Raw genomic sequence first — 24,179 nt, 5'->3', positions numbered from 1 at the left:
GCTATTTGCTCTGGCTAATTGCTCTGGCAAATGGGGCTGGCAGATGGCACTGCGGCTGGCAGATGGCACTGGCGCTGGCAGGTGGCGCTGGCAGGTGGCACTGGAAGGTGGCACTGGGGCTGGCGGCACTGGCGCTGGCGGCACTGGGGCTGACGGATGGCACTGGCAGGTGGCACTGGCGCTGGCAGGTGGCACTGGTGCTGGCACTGGCAGGTGGCACTGGCAGGTGGCACTGGCACGTGGCACTGGCGGCACTGGGGCTGGCGGCACTGGGGCTGACGGATGGCACTGGGGCTGACGGATGGCACTGGCGCTGGCAGGTGGCACTGGCAGGTGGCACTGCCAGGTGGCACTGGCAGGTGGCACTAGCAAGTGGCACTGGCGGCACTGGCACTGGCGGCACTGGTGGTGGCAGGTGGCACTGGCAGGTGGCACTGGCGGCACTGGGGCTGACGGATGGCACTGGCGCTGGCAGGTGGCACTGGCGCTGGCAGGTGGCACTGGCAGGTGGCACTGGCACTGGCGGCACTGACGGCACTGGGGCTGACGGCACTGGGGCTGACGGCACTGGGGCTGACGGATGGCACTGGCAGGTGGCACTGGTGCTGGCAGGTGGCACTGGCAGGTGGCACTGGGGCTGACGGCACTGGCGGCACTGGGGCTGATGGCACTGATGGCACTGGGGCTGACGGACGGCACTGGGGCTGACGGGCGGCACTGGGGCTGACGGGCGGCACTGGGGCTGGCAGGTGGCGCTGGCAGGTGGCACTGGCGCTGGAGGCACTGGGGCTGACGGCACTGGGGCTGACGGCACTGGGGCTGACGGCAGGCACTGGCGCTGGCGCTGGCACTACTGGCAGATGGCACTGGGCTGACAGATGGCACTGGGCTGACAGATGGCACTGGCACTGGGGCTGACACTGGCACTGGGGCTGACACTGGCACTGGGGCTGACACTGGCACTAGGGCTGACACTGGCACTGGGGCTGACACACAGATCGCTCTCCCTCCTCACATGCTGTCTCTGTGTGAGGAGGCAGAGACACGGCAATGGGAGATGATCTCATATGTTTACATATGAGATCATCTCCCATTGGCAGCTGCGATCGCGCTGTGAACGGCCGCTTTGATTGGCCATTCACGGCGATCTGTATTTGCCTGTCTCCGGGAGACACGGCGAATACAATACTTCCGCGATGCGCGCCCCCGGCGGCGCGCATTGCGGAAGTAAACACCAGGCCGTCCAGGGACGGCCAGGCGAAGGAACCCGCCAGCTCTAAGGCCGTCATTCGGCTATAGGGCGGGTGGGAGGAGGTTAATGTCCTAAGGCAAAAACTAAATTTACAATGTGTGTGATGTTTGATCTCAAATGTTATCTGCTACATAATCTATCTCAAATACACTGCCACTAACTGAATAACCTGCCTGCTTAATCGAAATCAAGCTATCTCTCCGTCCACACCAACTACACTACACAGGGCCACCGTGTAGGCAGCCTTATATAGTGTGGGGCATGGACTTTGTCCCCCTGAGCCATGTGGCAATTATGGCTCTCTTAGCAGTGGGAGCTGGGATTCGCCAAAGCACGCAGGTCAGGCACATGCTTTGGCCAAACTTTATACAGCAATGCACTGTGATTTTGCATTATGGGGCATTCCGCAGGCGCTCCAATTTCCCGTGAACGCCATATTGTTCATTCTTCCACGAACACCTGATGTTCAAGTCAAACGTATGTTCGACCCGAACATTGAGCTCATTCCTAGTTGTTGGCAGTAAAGTGCAAGATAGCATCCTATAGTAAGACCTCCATCAGATTGGAAAATGTAGAACAACAAATAAAATGTTTAAGATAACCTTGTAATGCAATTGCAGTAGTTTATATTATTAACACAGACAAATTCAAAGGAATATTTATTTTATTTCAATGACTGCATTTTTTTAAACACACCTTACCACTCTTTTCAACAAATAACAGTCAAGAGGTACCAAAATGCACTAAATCATTCAAGGCAAGTGGGTTATTTTTTGCTCTAATGAGATTTTGGTCACATGATGGCTATACGTATGTTCCTATTGTGTCCTTCGATCACAGCCAACACTAAAATCACCAGTGCCTTAGAATAAGGGGAGTGGGCACATCACTTCCTCAGTCATGTGAGAGCGGAAGAAGGTGCAGCAGGTGAGTAAGTCAGAGGGCCCTTGGCAGAGATGCTGTGGATGGTTTGCTAAGTAGAGCATGTCAACTTTGCAAAGCGAATTTTCCATTCTTCAAGGTAAATTTCACTTGGCGAATATGGTGAAAGTTCACTTTGTACAGAATAGCCAATCACATGCAAATGTATTTAGTTTGGACATGATTGGCTAATTGAGATCAGAATATATTCACCTCATTCACTAAGTTCAGTGAAAATTCACTTTGCAAAGTGAACATTCTTTACCTATTTAGTAAATTAGCCACATTGTCACTTTGCCCTGCATGGGAGAGATGACAGACTTGTTTTAAACTACTTATTACTGGCCTGACTCAGCAACCCAGTAGTCATTCCTCTATTAGTTTTAAAAATAAAAAATAGGATTTGAATTATCTAAGGAGATTAGGAAGCGTTTCTTTTTTTTTTTCCCTTCACTGTTTTATAAAATTAATTTCTTTCATATCTAATTCCCAGAAAGAGTAAATCGCCATAACAGTACAAGATTTAAACTAATATCATTTTCCTTTGTTTGTAAATCAGTATTAGTTAATATCACCAGATTTATGCAATAGGGCCTTGCCAAAATCAATACAAAGTGTAGTAATCATAGTCATATTTACATTTACAATATTCAGAGCAGTTAAGATCAGATTCTAATTCTATAGAACAATACTATGTCATCCATAATGTGGCTTGCAAAGCAGACCATGCTTCTAAATGCTCCTGGTTGTCTGGCTCTAGTAGAAGAGCTTTGTTGTAGAACTTCATTGCTGCGATGACCTGTCCTCTATGCTGGTGGATGTAAGCATGTCCGGTGGCATTCATTGAATTTTGCACAATAAGGCTTGGTTTATACATGAGCTGCATGCAGCTCACAGCAGGGGTCCAGTGCGCCCTGGTGCACCGTTTCAGGTCCGATTTCAGCCCAAATTTTGGGCTGAATTCGGACCTGAAATGGACCAAAAGATGCACAGCGGTTTGCTGCAAATTACACCAGACCCGCTGTGGAGATATGTGAATCGGCTCCATAGAGAGTCGGTCACAATCTCCTGTTATTGCGAATTGGATGCAGTGAATCCGGTTTCAAGTTTTTCCAGTACTTGTATGGCAGTTTCTCTAAACCATGTTGGATTTTGTATGTCTATCACTACCTTTAAATGCTTTACTGCTTCAGACTCAGCTCCCAGATGTTTAAAATATAGTGCCCTGTAGAAATGGAGCTCTTGTTTTTGTACAGAGTCAATATTATTCATGGTCAGAGTTTTGTTAAATTCTTCCTTTGCCTTTTGGTGTTCATTAGCTTTCATGTATACACTAGCCAATAAAATGTGAGCCCCCACAGATGACATGTTTAGCTCAACAGCCTTTTCTGAGTGAAATATTGCATTTGCAATGGTTTCCTCATTTTGCTGCCTATTGTATAGTGTATAGTTGGGCATTATCAATTTTTTGTAACACTTGGCAAGGTGATAATGAACAGTGAAGGAGGTAGGAGTTAAACTGACTGCTTTCTTCAATATTGCAATAGCTTCATTTATCTTCTCATTTCTTCTGTAAAATTCTCCCGCATATCGAAGAACATATGGAGATTCTGGTTGTTCTTGCAGTGCTTGTTCTACTAACATAGTTCCTTGATTATAATTCTTCATATCTAGACATTTCAAAGCAAGGAGAACCTTCAGCACTGTATCTCTAGGATTTAATCTAACAGCTCGTTCCAAGAGTGGAAAAGATTTGATTTCTGTGTTGCTGCTGTAGCTGATACCTTCCATTCTATACACAGCCATGGCATAGCCTGAATTCAATTCTGGATCTTCTGGGTCAAGTTCTAAAGCTTTTTCAAAGCACTCAGCAGCTTGTTGATAGTATTTTCCTGTAAAGGATAAGTAAGCCCAGCCTTGTTCACCATATATATCTAATATAAGAGTGTTTTTATTTGGAGGAGACTCGTATTGCTTTAAAATAATCTCCACCTTTGTAGCATAGATGGAACTCTTGGTAAACTGGTTCTGGTGGTAGAAAACCCAAGCAAAGTTAGCATACATGACAGTTCTTCTAACATCTGTATCTTCTGATATGTTGGACTCTTGGATATGTTCTTCAGCGTTTTGGAGCTGGATCATGGCTTCCTCATGGTCTCCTTTGAGATGCTTTAGGTAAGCCAGGAGGTTATACATCCTGTGTTTGAGTGCATCTGGCAAAAACACAATCTGGTCATTTAGCCTTTCTTCCACATTATCAATATCTACATCTTCTCCAAGAAGGTGCCAAGTAAAATGGCATTGAAGTTTCAATAGACGATCCATCAAGGATTTTTTTACAATGTCACTGAAAAGTTAGACATAAAGAAAACCATGCATTAAAAAAGGGTAACGTGTCATTAGAGACATGCCTCAGGATTATAAATCTCTTGTGTGTCCTTCCTAAATCAGTGTTCTCTGGAACCCTAGGGCTATTCTAGAGTTTGCTAGGGGTCGAGCAATGAAGAATTTCTGTCTCTCAGTAATCACTGACATTTAATGATCTTTTTAGTTGCCTGTGAGGAGGTTAATCTTCCTATTGATCAACAATGTAAGAATTCACTTTTCAACAGCCCTAAAGCAGTATTAAACCTAAAAACAAACCATTTTGTAAATCGCAGATTACTAATTCTTAGATGTGATGGCTGCATTTTAGGCTTTCTTCTGTTCTCATCTGGTTATCCAGCCAGTATATATATATATATATATATATATATATATATATATATATATATATATATAACATTTTTTTTTTTGTTTCATAACAAGCTCTCTTGCAGACTATCAGTTTACAGGGAGGAGAAAAACCATTTAAAATGTCAGGGGTGCTTACAATTATAAGCATTTATTTATGTAAAACCTTTATCCCAAAAGGAAAAAAACAGTTTGATCTAACTGACTATAAAGTGTGAGCTAGAGTTTGACTGCAATTTGTTAGTGTTTCTAATGCCGCGTAGACACACGTAGCGGACTTAGTCCGGCGGACTTCCCGCAGGACTGTCCGCGGGACTTTTCGAACAGGCTACTTGCCCACACACGGCACTTTTTCAGCGGACTAATACGGCATACTAAGTCCGACCGGACTATCCGCCGTACTTTTGAAATGAACGGACTCGCTCACACACGCGGAGGAAAGTCCGCTCATTTTGAGCGCGTCTCCAGGTAGGCGGGGCCCGCGAAGGAGATGTCGCTGGCACTGCCACCTGGTATGGACTTAAAGGGGAACCCCAACGCAAAAAAAAACGGCGTGGCCCCCCCTTCCCCAAGGCACCCCCCCATGTTGAGGGCACGCGGCCTGGTATGGCTCAGGAGGAGGGCCACTCGCTCGCCCCCCCCTTTCCTGGCCGGCCGGGTAGCGTGCTCGGACAAGGGTCTGATGTGGACCTGGGGGGGACCCCAACGCCGATTTTTTTTGGGCGTTGGGTTTCCCCTTTAAGTCCATACCAGGTGACGGGGCTAGCGACGCCTCCTTCGCTGGCCCCGTCTACCTGGAGACACGCTCAAAATGAGCGGACTTTTCTCCGCGCGGGAAAAGTCCGCTCATTTCAAAAGTACGGCAGACTAGCACACACGGCCGTATTTTCCGCCGGACTGCGAGTAAAAAATACTTTCTAAGTCCGCCGTACTTTCGGGTAAAAAAAGTCCGCCGGAGGCTACACACGGGGGGGGGGGGGGGGGGGATTGTCCGGCGGACTTGAGTTTGCCGGACTTTTCCACCCGATTGTTTGATCGTGTGTATGCGGCAAAAATCTTCCAATACATTTAACCTTTTTACCTCTAGGTCTGTATGTCGTACAGAACTGACGGGGGGGATTTTTCACCGGGAGTGAGTGTATAACTGACAATCCAACATGCACTCAATACTCTCCTTCTTCTGCCCAGTTACCACTGATGAAGTTGATAAACTCCTCTCCATGGCCCACCTCAACACCTGTGCAGTGGACCCTGTCCCCTCACAATTACTGTGACCACTTTCCCGCTCTACGCTAAACTCCCTAACCCACATCTTCAACCTCCCCCTCTCCCCTGGCACCTTTCCTTCTCCGCTCAAACATACACTAGTTACCCATACCAAACCTCACTAGACCCCACCTGTTTGAATAAGTTAAGAACCATCTCCCTGCTCCCATTTGCCTCCAAGCTCATTGAATGCCTTATCTATGACTAAATGAGGTGCTACCTTACTGACAACAACCTTCTTGACCCCCTACAGTCTGGCTTCCACCCACAACATTCCACTGAAACTGCCCTACTAAAACTCACCAATGACCTACTAACTGCTAAAACCAATGGTGGATACTCCTTACTCATACTCTTAGACGAGCGGACTTTTCAACATCCAAAGTCCGACGGAATGATTCCGTCAGACTATTCGATCGTGTGTGGGCTGCAACGGACTTTTGATTCGCAAAAGTCTGACGGACTTTAGAAAATGGAACATGCTTCAAATTTTTCCGACGGAACTCCGCCGGACCCAGTTCCTACCGAAAAATTCGCTTGTGTGTATGCTATTCCGACGGACTAAAACCGACGCTAGGGCAGCTATTGGCTACTGGCTATGAACTTCCTTGTTCGAGTCCAGTCGTACGTCATCACGTTCGAATCCGTCGGAGTTTGGTGTGATTGTGTGTGGCCAAGTCCGCTCAGTCGAAAAGTCCGTCAGAACTCTGTCGGAACTCCGGCAGAACTCCGGCAGAACTCCTTCGGAAGTCTGTCGGACATAAGTCCTCTCGTGTGTACGGGGCTTTATACGTTGAGTACAGAACAGTAGAATAAAAATAAAATTTTACTTTTGAGTGCAGTAATTTACTCACATGTTTACTCATTTAATATTTACACGAGTATGTGAGTATGATACAATACTGGCCATAAAGAAGAATTTTACTTTCCTGTACTTGTCTATACACATGCACACCTTTACTCGCCTATACTCAACATTACTCAGATCTTTACACACAATTTTAGGATAGGGGCTCTTTGAATGTGGTGGGGCACCGTGGAAGCTTTTTGATGGATCACTTAAATATATATACCTCTCACTCTGTCCCTGTGTTATATCATGCTATGCTGTTCCCCTAACCTATTATGGTATTACTCATATTATCTGTCTATGTGAACCTATACAGATATACTGTTATTATATTACCAGAAAATACAATTTGTTATGATCATTCCCTGAAGAAGGAATTTGATATACAGTTCGAAACAACATGTTGGGATCTTCCAGCTGATTGTCTGCTGTTAGGTGTTCCACTTGCCAACCAACCGTGTACCTTGAATATCAGCCTTGTATTGTATGGTGATCCATGTGTATTTCATCTTTGAAACTCTGATATGCATGTCTAACCTTTTTAATTTTTATATTTGTAATACAATTGATATATTTTAATACCTACATTTCTACCCGTATGCTTGGTGTGACCCCTGCCTCTAAAGTCCCGGAGGACATTTTCTTGAGGGCATTGGCGTTAAGTGACGCTATTTTTTTTTTTGACCATTAGCGGGATGCTTTTAACCCCTTGCTAGCAGAGTGGTTTATACAACGCTTCTACAGTGCTTCAAAGATGCTGCTTGCAGGACCTTTTTTTTTTTTTTTTTTTAACCATCTTGCAAGGGCACCACTCCAGTGTGAAAGCATTCACACTGGAGTGAGAGGAGTGAGAGTGAGTGAGAGGAGAGGCACTTTACAGGCGCTATTTTTAGCAAAATAGCACCTGTAAAGGGCCTCAGTGTAAAAGCAGTCTAAATAACAAACATATCATACTTAACTCCACTGTGCAGTTTGTAGGAGAAGCGCTCTACCTGGGGGTTACCTTGCGGGCGTGCTCTCAAGTCCAGCATTTTTTATGCATAGACACAGAATGCTGGACTCGGCTCTGAACCTGGTACATGCACCATTGGATTTGATTGACAGCAGCGGGAGCCAATGGCTGCGCTGCTATCAATCAAGAGCCCAGAACCCCAGGCAGAGAGGAACAGCACATCTCCACCAAGGCAACGAACTGGCTCAGGTGACTAAAGTAGGGGGGGGGCATAGTGGTCCAGTGTCAGAAGCTTTTTCACCTTAATGCATAGGATAAGGGGAAATAACACAAGGGTTTACAACCCCTTTAACCGTCACATGGGAGGGCGTCATACGACGCCCTACCCTTTAAACAGGGAATGCGCGCAAACGTGTGCGCACATCCCTGCTCCTTCGGCGTGTCACCGTGACACCGCTCGCCACCAAGGGGGGTGAACAGCCATTGGGCATGGCTATTTACCACGTTCATCACGGCCGATCACAAATGGTTCCACCCCTATCTGCACGGTGCATGCGTGCTGTGCGTCGGTGGTGGTATGTTCCCCCGGGAACACTGCTCATCACCGATAAACAGCCATTGGCTGGCTGTTTACCCACGTGATCGGCTGTGATCCTTTCAGAGTCGATCACTAAATGTAAACACAGAGCGGTAGCTAGCTGTTACCAGCTCTTCTCTCCTCACACACCATTTCCATTGTGAGGAGAGAAGAGCCTGGAGCAGTGAGTCAGGCCGCGTACACACGCGCGGACTGTTGGCCCAACTTTGTCCGTCCAACAGTTTGAGCGAACAGTCCGCTCAAACTTAGCATGGACGGACATGGCCACACACGACGGACGAACAGTTTGCTGAAACCGTGCGCGATGACGTGAACGGCACGTACGACGGGACGAAAAATACGACGTCCTATACACTGCAATGCAACCTTCCGACGTGGAAATCCTTTCTGAGCATGCGCGAGACTTAGTTGGCCGAACAAGCCTACACACGAGCGAACAGTCCGCTGAAACCTTGTTTCAGCGGACAGTTTTTCGGAATTTCCGTAAGACCTTGTTCGGCCAACTGTCCGCTGAAACTGTCCGCTGAAGCCCCACACACGAGCGGACTGTCCGCCCAAACACTGTTCAGCGGACAAGGTTGGGCCAACAGTCCGCGCGTGTGTACGCGGCCTCACTGATCTGTGTTCTGTAGTATCTGCACCAAGCAAAACACTTGCCCCATCGCCCCCCCATTGTCATCTGTTACCCCATAAATTGCACCTGTCACATAAGAGACTGCCATCAGTTACCGTCCGTGGTGCACCTGTCAGCCATCACCCATCAGTGACCACCAACTGTCAGCCGTCGCCCATCAGTGACCGTCGCCGGCCTGTCACACCATCATCAGCGTCATGTCCATAGGAGTTTACAGCAGTGAGGAGGCGTTCCAGATACTCTCCATGACTGATGAGAGCAACGGGGAGTTCTCATCAGATTCCAATTCTGATTCCGAATCCAATTCGGAAATTTGAACGGCTTGAGTATAGTGAATCAGCAAATGATTTGGAGGAAGAATGGGTCCCTCCTAAAATAGCACGGCACTTTTAAAACCCAACATGGCTGCCATCCAACTCGGGATCACCAATTATTCCCCCTTTCACAGCACAGCCAGATGTGCAGGCCAACACCCAAAATTTCTCAGATTGCTTTCATCTGTTTTTGCCCGACACTTTGCTGCAATTCATTGTGGACCAGACAAATTTATATGCCCAGCAGTATATTGCCAACACCCCCAATCATATGCCTGTCCATTTGAGTGGAGATATCTGAATTTGGAGGAGTTCAAATTGTTTATGGGCCTCACCCTAAACATGGGGCTTACAAAAAAAAATGAAGGACATGCCTATTGGTCCACCACATGCCTATTTATTCTGCCGTAATGGCCAGGTCCCGATATGAAATGATAATGCGCTTTCTTCATTTTAGTGACAACACCCAGTGCGCTCCCCGCAATCATCCAAATCACGACAAATATATTATATAAACTTAAAAAAAAACAGCAGAAGACAGCGCACTAGAGATCTTTTGCATGATAAAACATAAAAGTGATTTATTCAAAAATGTATGAGAAAACTATGACAAAGACATCCGATCCCTCTTGGGATCTAAGCAACAAAAGTCAGTCTGTTGTAACAGAAGGTCACAATATAAAATAGCAGACTTTTAACAAATAATCCTTGCATGTAGTCTGTATATGTAAAAACAACACATGCACTGCCACCAACCTACTAGGACTCAAGGGGTTAGTGATCACGTAATGTCCTTGCCTAGAGAGGGGGTGACAGTGCTTGGTGAACAAAACTCCCAAAGTACAGATGAAGGAACAATGTTCCTATGTTGACTCACTGTTAGGGGAGAGGAGGAGGGGGAGGATCACTGCCGCTCTGTGCCCGTAGAGGTGTCCTACTCGTGGATTCGTGGCAATCCAGTTGTTGGGGCTCTCGGATGAGCAGAGTGATGCATGCTGGGAAATGGAGTCCAACCAGAGGACACTATGGCGTGGCCAGGCATGGGGGGGAGGCTCAGAGCGCGGCGCTCGAGCACAGCACGTGACACCGCCGGCCACCACAGCCGATCCTTACACGGAGAGCTTCATGCTAGAGGGGGTTGCCATGCTGACTTTCAGCTTGCATGTTTTGCACGCATGGATTGTGTCCGAAACTGTTGCATACACACGGTCGGACTAAGTTGTCGAAAAATCCGATCTTTCAGAACGTGATGACGTAATTTCGTTACAATGGGACTAGATTCAGGCTAGTAGCCAATAGCTTTGATGTAGGAATTTGATCTGAGCATGCGTGGCACTTGGTCTGATCAAAATTCGCTACACATGATCGGATTACGTCCGACCGGCCCAGTTGGTCGGGAAATATTTCCAACATGTTGGAAAATTGGGTCCGACGGAGATTCGGACGGAATCAGTCCGATGCATACCACACACAGTCGGATTATCTGACGACACGGTCCGATAAGGCGCATTCCGACGGATTCTCCGACCGTGTGTACGTGGCATAATGTTGGGCTTTTGTATGTGGCCAGGCTGTGTAAAAGTCTCTCATGTGGTATCACCATATTCAGGAAGAGTAGCAGAATGTATTTTGGGGTGTAATTTGTTGTTTGCGTATGCTCTGAGAGAAATAACCTGTAAATATGGCAATTTTGTAAAAAAAACAAAAAAAAAAACAAAACGTAATTTTGCAAAGAATTGGGGGAAAAAAGTTATAACTTTAAAAAAAAAAGTCACCATGCTACTTACTTAATACCTTGTAATGTCTACTTTCTAAAAAGGGGTCATTTGGGGGGGTATTTGTACTTCACTGACTTGTTAGTGTCTCAATAAATGAGATGGGCTTTCAGTACATCAGGTGTGGTCAGATGTGATAAATTTTCAGTGATTGGCACCATAGTTTGTAGACTCTAACTTTCACAAAGACCAAATAATTTACACTTATTTGGGTTATTTTTACCAAAGATATGTAGCAAATTTTGGCCAAAATGTATGAAGAATAATTGCTAATTTGCTAAATTTTATGACAGAAACAAAGAAAAGGGCTTTTTTTTTTCACAATTTACTTTTTTTTTTTTTATAGCATAAAAAACCCACTAGTGATTAAATGCCACCAAAAGAAAGCTCTATTTGTGTGAAAAAAAGGACGCAAATTTCATATGGATACAGTATTGCATGACTGAGTAGTGGTCATTCAAAGTGTGAGAGCGCTGAAAGCTGAAAATTGGTCTGGGCAGGAAGGGGGGTGTAAGTGCTCTGTATTGAGGTGGTTAAGTTGGCCTCCTGATTTGGACACACAACCTCTTCCTCTCTTTATCTCCATTATATTTGGGGAACGGTGAACATGTACTTTATGAAGATTGCTTACAAGGAAGATGTCATTTTTTGATATTTAAATTTAGCTCACAAGAAGTGACAAGGGCAACACAATTCTGGCAAGATCAACAGGTATTTTTTGTATTTGCAAATGTTCTTAGCTTAAAAATGAAGGCAGTCACAACATCTAAAGACTAGTAAGCTGCAATATGTTATGTTTTTGTTCTTGTGTTTTAGCCTGTAAAATGTTTGTTGATATTCTGGTAAAATATAAACACTCAATTAAAGTGGAGTTCCACCCATTTAAAAGTCAGCAGCTACAAAAAGTGTAGATGCTGACTTTTAATAACCGTACGCTCACCTGTCCCACGGTCCAGCAATGCGGGCGAACTAAGCCCTGCTCCTCTCCCCCCTCCTCTCTGCGGCACCAGAAACACTACTGTGGGCGCCCGACTTTGGCTTTTCAGCTGGGCACGCGCTGCACATATGCGCGAGCTGCGCATTTTGAATGGCCAGACAATCTTCTGGGACCTGTGACGTGTCCCAGAAGATTGTGGCGAGGGAGGAGGGAGAGGAACTTCCTTCTGGTGCTGCGGAGCCCTGGGAGGAAGTGGGAGTTGGATGCCTCTAAAACTAAGGAGGGTATCCGCTCCCTCCCAAAAAAAAATTACATGCCAAATATGGCATGTCAGGAACTGGCCATCATTTAAAGTGGAAGTTCCATTTTTGGGTGGAACTCTTTAAAGTAACATTGGTATGAGATAGTTTATTTAAAGCGGTTCTTCACCCTAAAGGGGAAGTTCTGCTAGTATTATCCCTCCCCCCCTCCGGTGCCACAATCGGCACCTTTCGGGGGGAGGGGGGTGCAGTTACCTGGATAATCCAGGTATCTGCACCCACTTCCGGCCAGACCGCCGCATGGCTCCGCCCCCCGCATTGCTCCGCCCCCCCCCCCCGTTGTGTTCTGGGAAACACACAGTTCCCAGAGACACAGCGGGGGACCATAAGAGAAGCGCAGCGCAACTCGCGCATGCGCAGTAGGGAATCGGGCAGTGAAGCCCTCATGCTTCACTTCCCGATTCCCTGACAGAGGATGGTGGCGGTGGCTGCAGCGAGACGAGCGATCGCTCGTTATCTGCCGCCGACATCGCTGGAACCTGGGACAGGTAAGTGTGATATTATTAAAAGTCAGCAGCTGCAATATTAGTAGCTGCTGGCTTTTAATATTTTTTTTTTAGGTGCAGCTCCTCTTTAAAACGGAATGACAACATTATTGGTCTCCAACTTTTTTTTGATCTCGGTGAAGGATAAATGAATTTACTTTAATTCCTCTCAACTTTCTGAGATGGGAAAGAACACCTATTAGCAAAAAGAATGTAGGCAAAGGACACACCCCTACTATACCCCCATAACATGGAGCATTAATACAAAAAAAAAATGATAGGATAAACCCACAAGTATTCCCCCCCCCCTATAATTCCCTTATACTGACTTTTAAATATAAAATGCAACAATTTAGTAATTGGATGAAAACTTTAGCACTGTAAAACAACAATTGATATATAAATAGTGCATTTTATGTAGGTACATCTGTCAAACCAAACTAAGAGTTAAAGGAAAGGACAAAGGGACTTTTTGAAAAAAAAAAAAAAGACGGACAGTCCCTCCAATTCAGGGACAGTCGGGAACTATTTACTACTGATGTACTATGGCTCCATATAAATATACAAATCTGCAGTACATGTAGCATATTGTATTTGCAGTTTTGTCTTTTTTTATGCTTGGTATTCCAGTAGAATAAAATGGAAAGACAATAGTTCTCAGCCTTTTGATACTTTGGTCTCCCTATAAGGTACTTTACTCTCATTTGATCAACCCCTGTAAAAAGTGAATGAAGACAAGAGGAATGAGGTAAAACTTGTCTTGAACAGTAGGTGCCGCTGTAAGTATACAATGTTCAAGTGCCCTTTTAGACATATCCTCGATATACAGGTCCTTCTCAAAAAATTTGCATATTGTGATAAAGTTCATTATTTTCTGTAATGTACTGATAAACATTAGACTTTCATATATTTTAGATTCATTACACACAACTGAAGTAGTTCAAGCCTTTTCTTGTTTTAATATTGATGATTTTGGCATACAGCTCATGAAAACCCAAAATTCCTATCTCAAAAAATTAGCATATCATGAAAAGGTTCTCTAAACAAGCTATTAACCTAATCATCTGAATCAACTAATTAACTCTAAACACCTGCAAAAGATTATTGAGGCTTTTAAAAACTCCCAGCCTGGTTCATTACTCAAAATCGCAATCATGGGTAAGACTGCCGACCTGACTGCTGTCCAGAAGGCCATCATTGACACCCTCAAGCAAGAGGGTAGGACACAGAAAGAAATTTCTGAACGAATAGGCTGTTCCCAGAGTGCTGTATCAAGGCACCTCAGTGGGAAGTCTGTGGGAAGGAAAAAGTGTGGCAGAAAACGCTGCACAACGAGAAGAGGTGACCGGACCCTGAAGAAGATTGTGGAGAAGGACCGATTCCAGACCTTGGAGGACCTGCGGAAGCAGTGGACTGAGTCTGGAGTAGAAACATCCAGAGCCACCGTGAACAGGCGTGTGCAGGAAATGGGCTACAGGTGCCGCATTCCCCAGGTCAAGCCACTTTTGAACCAGAAACAGCGGCAGAAGCGCCTGACCTGGGCTACAGAGAAGCAGCACTGGACTGTTGCTCAGTGGTCCAAAGTACTTTTTTCGTATGAAAGCAAATTTTGCATGTCATTCGGAAATCAAGGTGCCAGAGTCTGGAGGAAGACTGGGGAGAGGGAAATGCCAAAATGCCTGAGGTCCAGTGTCAAGTACCCACAGTCAGTGATGGTCTGGGGTGCCATGTCAGCTGCTGGTGTTGGTCCTCTGTGTTTTATCAAGGGCAGGGTCAATGCAGCTAGCTATCAGATTTTGGAGCGCTTCATGCTTCCATCTGCTGAAAAGCTTTATGGAGATGAAGATTTTATTTTTCAGCACGACCTGGCACCTGCTCTCAGTGCCAAAACCACTGGTAAATGGTTTACTGACCATGGTATTACTGTGCTCAATTGGCCTGCCAACTCTCCTGACCTGAACCCCATAGAGAATCTGTGGGATATTGGGAAGAGAAAGTTGAGAGACGCAAGACCCAACACTCTGGATGAGCTTAAGGCCGCTATCGAAGCATCCTGGGCCTCCATAACACCTCAGCAGTGCCACAGGCTGGTTGCCTCCATGCCACGCCGCATTGAAGCAGTCATTTCTGCAAAAGGATTCCCGACCAAGTATTGAGTGCATAACTGAACATAATTATTTGAAGGTTGAATTTTTTTGTATTAAAAACACTTTTCTTTTATTGGTCGGATGAAATATGCTAATTTTTTGAGATAGGATTTTTGGGTTTTCAGGAGCTGTATGCCAAAATCATCAATATTAAAACAAGAAAAGGCTTGAACTACTTCAGTTGTGTGTAATGAATCTAAAATATATGAAAGTCTAATGTTTATCAGTACATTACAGAAAATAATGAACTTTATCACAATATGCAAATTTTTTGAGAAGGACCTGTACTGTAATCCTCCTACAGCAGAGAGCAGACATAAAGGGGCATCTGATCCCTTTACCTCAGAAATACATCTCCACAACAACATGGAGATCCAAATTTGGGTGGAGGAAATGCAAAAATAGGTGGATTTTTCTTGAATACATTTATTTTAAACAGAACCAGAACAAGCCATTATCTGATTATGCAGAATAAAAATAATGGGACATTATGCAGTGGCAATGGTGGTAGTAGTATGCATAATTGAAAACATTGTATTGTGTATTACTAAAAAATGTAAGGTTAGAAAAAACTATTGATTTCACGGCTATATAAAGGACCATGTAACAAAATAAAGAGTATCCCTTAGCAAACAATGTGAATATGTACATAGAGATGGCTAAAAGATACATTTACAGCTAGAGATGTCCGGTCATTGCTAGTACTTTGAATGATACGTTTATTTACCTCATTCTGCGTTGTTCGTCGTTGAGTGTACTGTTTGCTGTTGTTGGGAAATTCCTGACTTACCTGGTGGATGAGATCCTCTATATACAGATAGCTTCATACCATGTGACCATGCTCCATGATAAGCTCCATGATAAAATGAAGAATGGAAACTGATACTTTGTGGTACTTTGAGGAAACCATTAACCAGAGCAGCCCATAAACCTACTATGAGGCCTGGGGGTGGAAGGGCAAGGTGACCAGATTTTTTAAATTTAAATCCTGGGTCATATTTTTATTTATTGGCAAATGGTAAACTCTTTTATAAGCATATTTTCCTCAAGTGTTATATACAGTGTATGTGGTATGTGTTTATGTAATGACTGTATGATCTATACGTTATTTCTGGAAATCATTTTATTCCAGCCCAACCACATAACGTCATTATTTTCAATTTCTTAAAAGGGAAAACTATCCATTTTAAAGCACACTTGAAGAGTGTATTATACTCGCCAGTACCCATCAATGCAGCGTCACCAGTGGCCATCAGCTCAGATCACCACTGCCCATAAATGCAGCCTCACTAGTGCCCATCAATGCAGTCTGATCAGTGCCCATCAATATAGCCTCACTGGTGCCCAACAGCTCAGCCTCATCCGGTGCAGCCTCACCAGTGGCCATCCAGTGCAGCCTCACCAGTGCAGCTTGATCAGCGGCCATCAATGCAGCATGTTGGGTGCATAGCTAGCGAGTAGAGGAGACGGATTATACAGAGCAGGGATCTCCTGTTTACCATGTGTGGTCGCTGTCCTCAAAGTCCCACCTCCTATGATAGATGTCACCAGTGTGCTGCCTATCTTAGGAGCCAGCCCAGGAGGTGTGACTTTGTCTGACAGCCGTGTAAGTGGGAGATAACCTCTCTGTATAATCCGGCAGCGCGCGCACGCCCCCCCCCCAGCGACAGACCAGTGGTACCCATGGTAGGGCCAGCCCTGGGCCCATCCCCCTCTGCTCCAGCTCTCGGTACCCGAGAGCTAGGACACATTTTTTTTTTCTTTATCGTACATCATAGGACACAGAGTCTCAAGTAATTACTTGGTGGGTTATAGGCCTACCTTCAGGTGTTGACACTGGTATAACCAATACAGGAAGTTGACTCCCCTATATAACCCCTCCTCCTTCCAGGAGCACTCAGTTTTTTCGCCAGTGTCTAAGGTGTTGGTCACGAGTGAAGATGTGCTCTGCGGAGCTCTAGGTGGGATCCATGCTGGATTTAAAGAAACCTCCACAATCAGATCCATTCTCGCCACTGAGGCCATAGGATGGTACCTGGACCTCAATGCAAGAACGAGATTTTGCCTGTAATGCTTCTCTTTGAGAGCTGGACCCTAGGAACCAGGACTCTTTTTGGTCTTGCTACATTTCCTAAAGTTGTCCTGAGGGGTGCTATACAAGGCCCAAAGGAGCGGAACCCCTGTTTAAACACAGCCCGCCGTGATGGGTGAAAGTTGGATCTGTCTGTTAAATTAGCAGTATCCTGCAGCGAGGACAAGGTAAGGGAAGAAGCTTTGCTTTTTCCTTCAATATACCTTATATGCCTTATAATAGGGATGAGCCGAACATCCCCGGTTCGGTTTGCACCAGAACTTTCGAACGGACCCAAAATTCGTTACGAACTTTAGAACCCCATTAAAGTCTAGGGGACTCGAACGTTCGAAATTAAAAGTGCTAATTTTAATGGCTAATATGCAAGATACTGTCCTAAAAAGGGTTTGGGGACCTAGCTCCTGCCCCAGGGGACATGGGTCAATGCCTAAAATGTTTTTAAAAATGGCTGTTTTAGCGGGAGCACTGATTTTAATGACGATTAAAGTGAAAAAAAGTGAAATATTCATTTTATATATCGTGCCTAGGGGGTGTCTATAGTATGCCTGTGAATTGCCACGTGTTTCCCGTGTTTAGAACAGTCCCTGCACAAAATGACATTTAACGGAAATAACGTCATTTAAAGCTGCTTGCGGTTTTAATGTAATGTCTGGTTCCGGCAATATGGATGAAAATCATTGAGAAAAATGGCATGGGTAGCCACCCCTGCCCATTACCAGCCCCTTTGGGTCTTGTACGGATATTAAGGGGAACCCCGTACTCACAATAAAAAAGGAAATACGTGTGGCCCCCAAGCCCTATATACTCAGAACAGCAGTATACAGGCGGTGCAAACAAGACAGGGACTGTGTAGGTTTGTTGTGTTAAGTAGAATCTGTTTTGTCATTTTCAACTGGTACATTTTTAAAGTGTAGCTCCAGTCAAAAAATCTACTTTTAAGCTTTTTGGAAAACATCACCCCTGTATAATTTGTTTTGCCGTCCGTCTTTTTTCATCTCTCTTCCTGTTGTCTCCTTCCGTTTGCAAGTAGGAGACGTTTGTAAGTTGGATGTTTGAAAGTAGGGGCCTGCCCTATATGCTCTGCAGAAATGGCGGAACAAGGTGTTGGTGTTGCCACAACATTGTAAGCCCTCAAAGTGACTCTTGGTGGGCGCTGGAGCGCCCTGCTGTGAACGATTATATCAAGAATTGTAATTACATGCCATTGTTGAACAGTGGTAGAAAAATTGACCTTTGGTGGTTGTGGTGCTGGTGCCACACCACTATAAGTCCTCAGTTACTCTGGGTGGGCACAGGAATGGGCCCTCCTGTGAACTATTATATCAAGAATTGTAATTGCATGCCCCTGTTAAACAGGGGCTGAAAAATTGGGCCTTAGGCACTGGTGCTGGTGCCACGACACTGCAACCTCTTCCATATACTCTAGTTGTGGTGCAGGAATGAGCCCTGCTGCAAAGCATTGCATCAAAAATTGTAATTAAACGCCCCTGTTAAACAGGGGCTGAAAAATTGGGCTGGTGGCATCACCCAGAACCAAAAATGTTCTTCCAACATATCAGCGTAGGAGGAAGAGGATAGACAATCAACATAACAGGACAGTCACTCAGAATCAGCATAGGCAGTCTTGAAGGGATGTGATATTTCAAAAAAAATTATTCGGTTACATCAGCTTCAGGTGCTTGGTAGCTGTGGGTGATCCAAGACTGATTCATCTTGGTGAAGGTCAGTCGATCAACTGAGACGGTGGACAGGCGCACCCTGTGGTCGGTAACAAAGCCACCAGCAGCACTGAAGGTGCGTTCCGATGCAGGACAGGCCAGTAGCTCAATTGCATACTGTGCAAGCTCTGGCCAGTGATCCATCCTCAAGACCCAGTAAGCCAGAGGATTTTCGGTGGGAAAGGTGTCCAAGTCTGACCTTGCCCCTAGGTATTCCTGCACCATGTAAATCAGACACTGGCGATGGTTGCTGGAACCGATCATACCTTGGGGCTGCGGACTAAAAAATTGTCTGAACGCATCGGTCAGATGGCCACCTTCTCCACCGCTCCTTCTGACCGATGCCTCAGCAACATGTTGTCCAGGACCAGGAGTTTGTAACCTCCCAGTCTCTGGGAACGCGTTGCACAGACCTTTCTGCAAGGCCTCCCGGAGATGTCTCATCCTCTGCTCCCTCTGCGATGGCAAGATAAGGTCGGCAACCTTACCCTTGTACCGTGGATCAAGGAGAGTGGCTAGCCAGTAATGGTACCTCTCCTTGATCCGAAGAATACAAGGATCCTTCCGCAGGCTTTGCAGGATCAGGGAGGCCATGCAGAGTAGGTTAGCTGAGGCATTCGGTCCGGAGTCCTCTGGGTCACTAAGGACAACATGATCCGCAGCTACCTCCTCCCAGCCATGTACAAGCCCACAGGTTTCTTGGGACTGTAAATCATCCCTACAAGACTACTGCTGCGTGCCAGCCTCCACCACCATGCTGACACAATCCTCATCCTCATCCTGTGTGATGGGTGGCACAGCAGGAACACTGTCTGGATAAAGGGGGCCTTGAGAGGCAAGGAAGTCCTCCTCTTCCTGCCTCTGTTCTGCCTCAAGTGCCCTGTCCATTATTCCACGCAGCGTATGCTCCAAGAGGTGGACAAGAGGTACAGTTTTACTGATGCATGCACTGTCACTGCTCACCATCCTTGTAGCCTCCTCAAATGGTGACAGGACAATGCATGCATCCCTGATCATGCCCCACTGGCGTGGTGAGAAAAAACCGAGCTCCCCTGACCCTGTCCTGGTGCCGTAGTCGCACAGGTACTCATTGATGGCCCTCTGCTGCGTGTGCAGCCGCTGCAGCATGGCCAACGTTGAGTTCCACCTGGTGGGCATGTCACATATGGCGGTTCTTGGGCTGGTTCAACTCCTTTTGGAGCTCAGCCAGCCGAGCACAGGCATTAAATGATCAGCGGAAATGCACACAGACTTTCCTGGCCTGCTTCAGGACATCCTGTAAGCCCGGGTACCTGCCCAAGAACTGCTGCACCACCAGGTTAAGGATGTGAGCCACACAGGGCACATGGGTCAGTTGTCCCTGTCGGAGGGCGGAGAGGAGGTTGGTGCCATTGTCGCAAACCACCAGTCCTGGCTTAAGCTGGCGTGGCGTCAACCACCTCTCGGCCTGCCCCTGCAGAGCTGACAAAACATCTTCCCCAGTGTGGCTCTTGTCCCCCAAACAAACCAGCGCAAGCACGGCATGGCATTGTTTTGCCTTCGTACTTGCGTAGCCCCTGGAACGCCTACGGAGTACCGCTGGTTCTGAGGACAGAGCACTGGAAGAGGCCATGGAGGAAGAAGAAGAGGAGGGGGTGGAGGAGAGAGGTGTGTCACAACCAATAGTAGCATTTTGTAGGCGTGGTGGCGGAACAACCTCCAACACTACTGCACCTTGTCCTGCATCCTTCCCAGCTGCCAGAAGAGTGACCCAATGGGCCGTGAAAGACGGGTAACGTCCCTGTCCATGCCTGCTGGACCATGAGTCAGCGGTAATATGCACCTGACCGCCCTGTCCAGCGAGGCAAGGACATTGCCTTCCACATGCCAGTAGAGAGCCGGAATCGCCTTCCGTGAGAAAAAGTGGCGTTTCGGAACCTGCCACTGAGGAACCGCACATTGCACAAACTCACGGAAAGGGGGCAGAGTCTACCAACTGAAAAGGCAGCAGTTGAAGTGCTAGCAATTTAGCCAAGCTAGCATTCAACCGCTGGGCATGTGGATGGCTGGGAGTGAACTTCTTTCGGCGGTCCAGCAGCTGGGGTAGGGACATTTGCTTGCTATAATCGGAAGTGGGTGTACTGCTAGCAGAGTGCCCGGAAGCACTTGGCTGTGACACACCTAATTCTACACCTTCATTACTCTCAGAGCAGGTTTCAGAGAGGACTGAAGGTCTAGTGGGGTTGGAGATCCCAGCTGATGAGGAGCAAGGAGAGGTCCGCTTTGTACTTTGGTGTGGGTCTTTGAGGTACGCTTGCCAACGAGCTGCATGGCAGGTCAACATATGTCTGGTCAAGCATGTGGTGCCCAAGCGGCTGATGTTTTGGCCACGCGAGATACACTTGAGACATATGTTGCAAATAGCAGCGGTGCGATCTGATGCACTCGTCTCAAAAAAGGCCCACACCAAAGAACTTTTAGAATAACGTGCAGAGGCAGCGCCTTGCACAGGCGGAGCTCTGTGGTGTGATTCAGTCGGTGTGCTGCCCCTAAGCTGGCCCCCGAAGGGCATCCTGCCTCGTTGGACATGTGCCTCCTCCTCCTCCTCCTAGGCACCCACGTGGAGTCAGTGCCCTCATCATCCCCTCCCTCTTCATCGCTGGAGCAAACCTGGCAGTATGCTGCAGCTTGTGGAACATGACTGCCAGATTGCTGTCCTTCTTGAGCATCCCCTCTCTCTGCGCTCACGCTACTGCCCTCCTCTAGCTGAGTATCATCAGCAGAGCCTACAAAACACTGGGCATCCTCCTGGAGCATGTACCCAACACTGTGCTCAAAGAGTTCAGGAGACTCCTCAGGAGGACGTGGTGGGTCTAGGGAAGGAGTCACTGATGATGACATTGAGAGGAGGGAAGACGATGCGTTGGTAGCTGCTTTGCTAGTATCCTGAGCCTGGGTAAGAGAGGATGAAGAGGGCTTGGTCATCCACTCTACCAAGTCTTCAGCATGTTGCGTTTTAACATGTCCAGCTGCCGAAAAGGACAAGCGTGTCCCATGGCCACATGCTGATGATGACGATGCACCGCGTCCACGACCAGCACAGTTGTCTCTAGACACAGACCCTGCTTGCCCTTTTATCGGCTCGCCTCTGTCTGTCTCTCCTTGCTGGCCTTCCAGACATGGCAATGGCCTGAAGGGAGATGGGAAAACCAGCAATTGGGTAGTGTATATTGTGCTGGAGGCACACACAACACTCACTAACTCTTGCAGATGGCAGATGGCTCAATTGGAGAAGAGCTATGTAGGTGGATATAACGGTGTATACTGCGGTCAGGGCACGTAGACAGCGCGCACAATCTCCTAGAACTGACTGCAAGCTCTATTTAAAAAGAGCAAGATAGCTAGCTATATAGGTGGATATAGCAGTGTATACTGCGGTCATGGCACGCAGACAGCACGCACAATCTCCTACAACTGACTGCAAGCTCTATTAAAAAAGAGAAATATATAGCTAGCTATATAGGTGGATATAATGGTGTATACTGCGGTCAGGGCACGCAGACAACAACCACTACAGAAGAGCAAGAATGCAAAATCGGCCGATAACGAACGGTGAATACTGTGTTAAAGGTACACAGAACACCCACTATCTCCTACAGACGCCAACACACTACACAAGGCCGCCGCGCTGGCGGCCTTATATAGTGTGGGGTGTGTACTACACAGCCTGAGCTATGATTGGCCACAGGCATCCTGCCTGTGGCCAATCATGGCTCTCCTCGCTGCCTGCGCTGTGATTGGCCAAGCATGCCGGGTCACAGTGCATGCTTGGCCAATCATGAGCCAGCAATGCACTGCAATGGCGCAGTGTGTTGTGGGCCGTGAGCGCCACACGTATTTGGCGCGAACAGCCCATAACGTTCGGTATTCGCATCGAACACGAAGCTCATCCCTACCTTATAAATGTCTCCTCTATAAGGAGTAACTTACACTACCTATGATGTGTCTTAGTGCAGCTCTGTCTCAGAACATGTGTGGTGCTAGCGGCAGAGGGGGTTCTTACTTAAATAGATCTTGTGGGATTTGGTAAAAAATATACAGCAGTTGCTAATACAGAGATGTGTATAAACTTCTATATGGGTGGTGGCTGATTGGTTGATGCAGCTGCTTTTAGCTGCATCGTTTAATTACAACCCAGCACTTCCACCTAGTAACATTGGTAAACGCCCTATGCTTCTGTGGTTTTAAAAAAACTATAAATCTGCTGACAGAACCCTCCCCTTCCTCTCTTCCCCTCTCACCTTGTAGAGGTGTATAGTACGTTCACCTTACTTTGTGTTGGCCATTCGGGTACCTAGCAGGGCCTGAGAACGCAGAGGGGCATGTCCGCAAGGTCACGTGGTGCTGTGTATGGATGTAACGGGTGTACACACACACACACACACACAGCACTCGCCGCATAGCTGAGGGGAAGCGTGGAGGACGCCGATCAGGTTCCACCTGACGCTTTATATCACGGACACTCTCATTTCAGAAATACTTTTTAACTGAAGAGAGGCAGTCTGTCACACTAAGACACCAGAGCATTGGGCACTTAAGGGTGTATACAGGCATTTCCAGACAGGAAAAACTATTGTTACTTAGTAGCAAAAGAACTGTTATTTTGTGTGTACCTCTGTTTGTGCTTTGCACTATGTCTTCCAGACCTACCGTAAAGGTACCCCCCCCCCCCCCCCCCCCGGTGCTGGGAATCCCAGTTATGCCTCCATACTGTCTTCCTCTTCGGAGAGATCAGACATGGAAAGCCAGGGTGATTCATTGGAAGCTAGCGGTGGTGCAACTGCTTCACACACTCCAGCCCCTGTAGAGGTGACTGAAGATGCATTTTCCTCTGCCTTGCAAGGCTTAGAAGGAAGATTAGCAGCTTTAATCGCATCCTCCATCCAGTGTATAGGGAGCGTCCTAGATCCCCCTCCCCCACCTTAGACTCTTTACAGTCAGTGGAGGGTCCAAGAGAATTATGGGGGCAAGATGGGGATGATTGGGAGGAAAAGGCATGCGATTATTTCTCTGCGGAGGAAACAATACTTGAAGTTCCCAAGGATCCCTGCTTCACAATCTGAAGTATAGAGGCTTGCAAAGATGGTTCGCTCTAGTTGCATGCTACCCTTAATGGAGTTAGATGAAGGGTCTCTTCCTTGGGTTC

At 46.8% G+C, this 24,179-nt stretch overlaps 1 protein-coding gene across 1 annotated transcript; it reads right to left on the bottom strand.

Annotated features, from left to right (window-relative positions):
* Positions 1-2,905: 2,905 nt before the first annotated feature.
* Positions 2,906-15,961, bottom strand: LOC143930158 (interferon-induced protein with tetratricopeptide repeats 5-like). The gene is made up of 2 exons (XM_077454185.1): positions 15,912-15,961; positions 2,906-4,520 (listed from the first exon to the last, which is right to left on the bottom strand). Exons 1-2 carry the CDS (start codon positions 15,914-15,916, stop codon positions 3,245-3,247), a joined length of 1,281 nt encoding a protein of 426 aa, XP_077310311.1. The 5' UTR covers positions 15,917-15,961; the 3' UTR covers positions 2,906-3,244.
* Positions 15,962-24,179: the final 8,218 nt, after the last annotated feature.

Source organism: Lithobates pipiens, unplaced genomic scaffold, assembly GCF_037356315.1.
Source record: "Lithobates pipiens isolate NorthernLeopardFrog02 unplaced genomic scaffold, aLitPip1_a1.2 Scaffold_25, whole genome shotgun sequence".
Classification (NCBI taxonomy): Eukaryota; Metazoa; Chordata; class Amphibia; order Anura; family Ranidae; genus Lithobates; species Lithobates pipiens.
The sequence above is the reverse complement of the archived record's forward strand: the minus strand, read 5'-3'. Positions and strand labels throughout refer to the sequence as shown.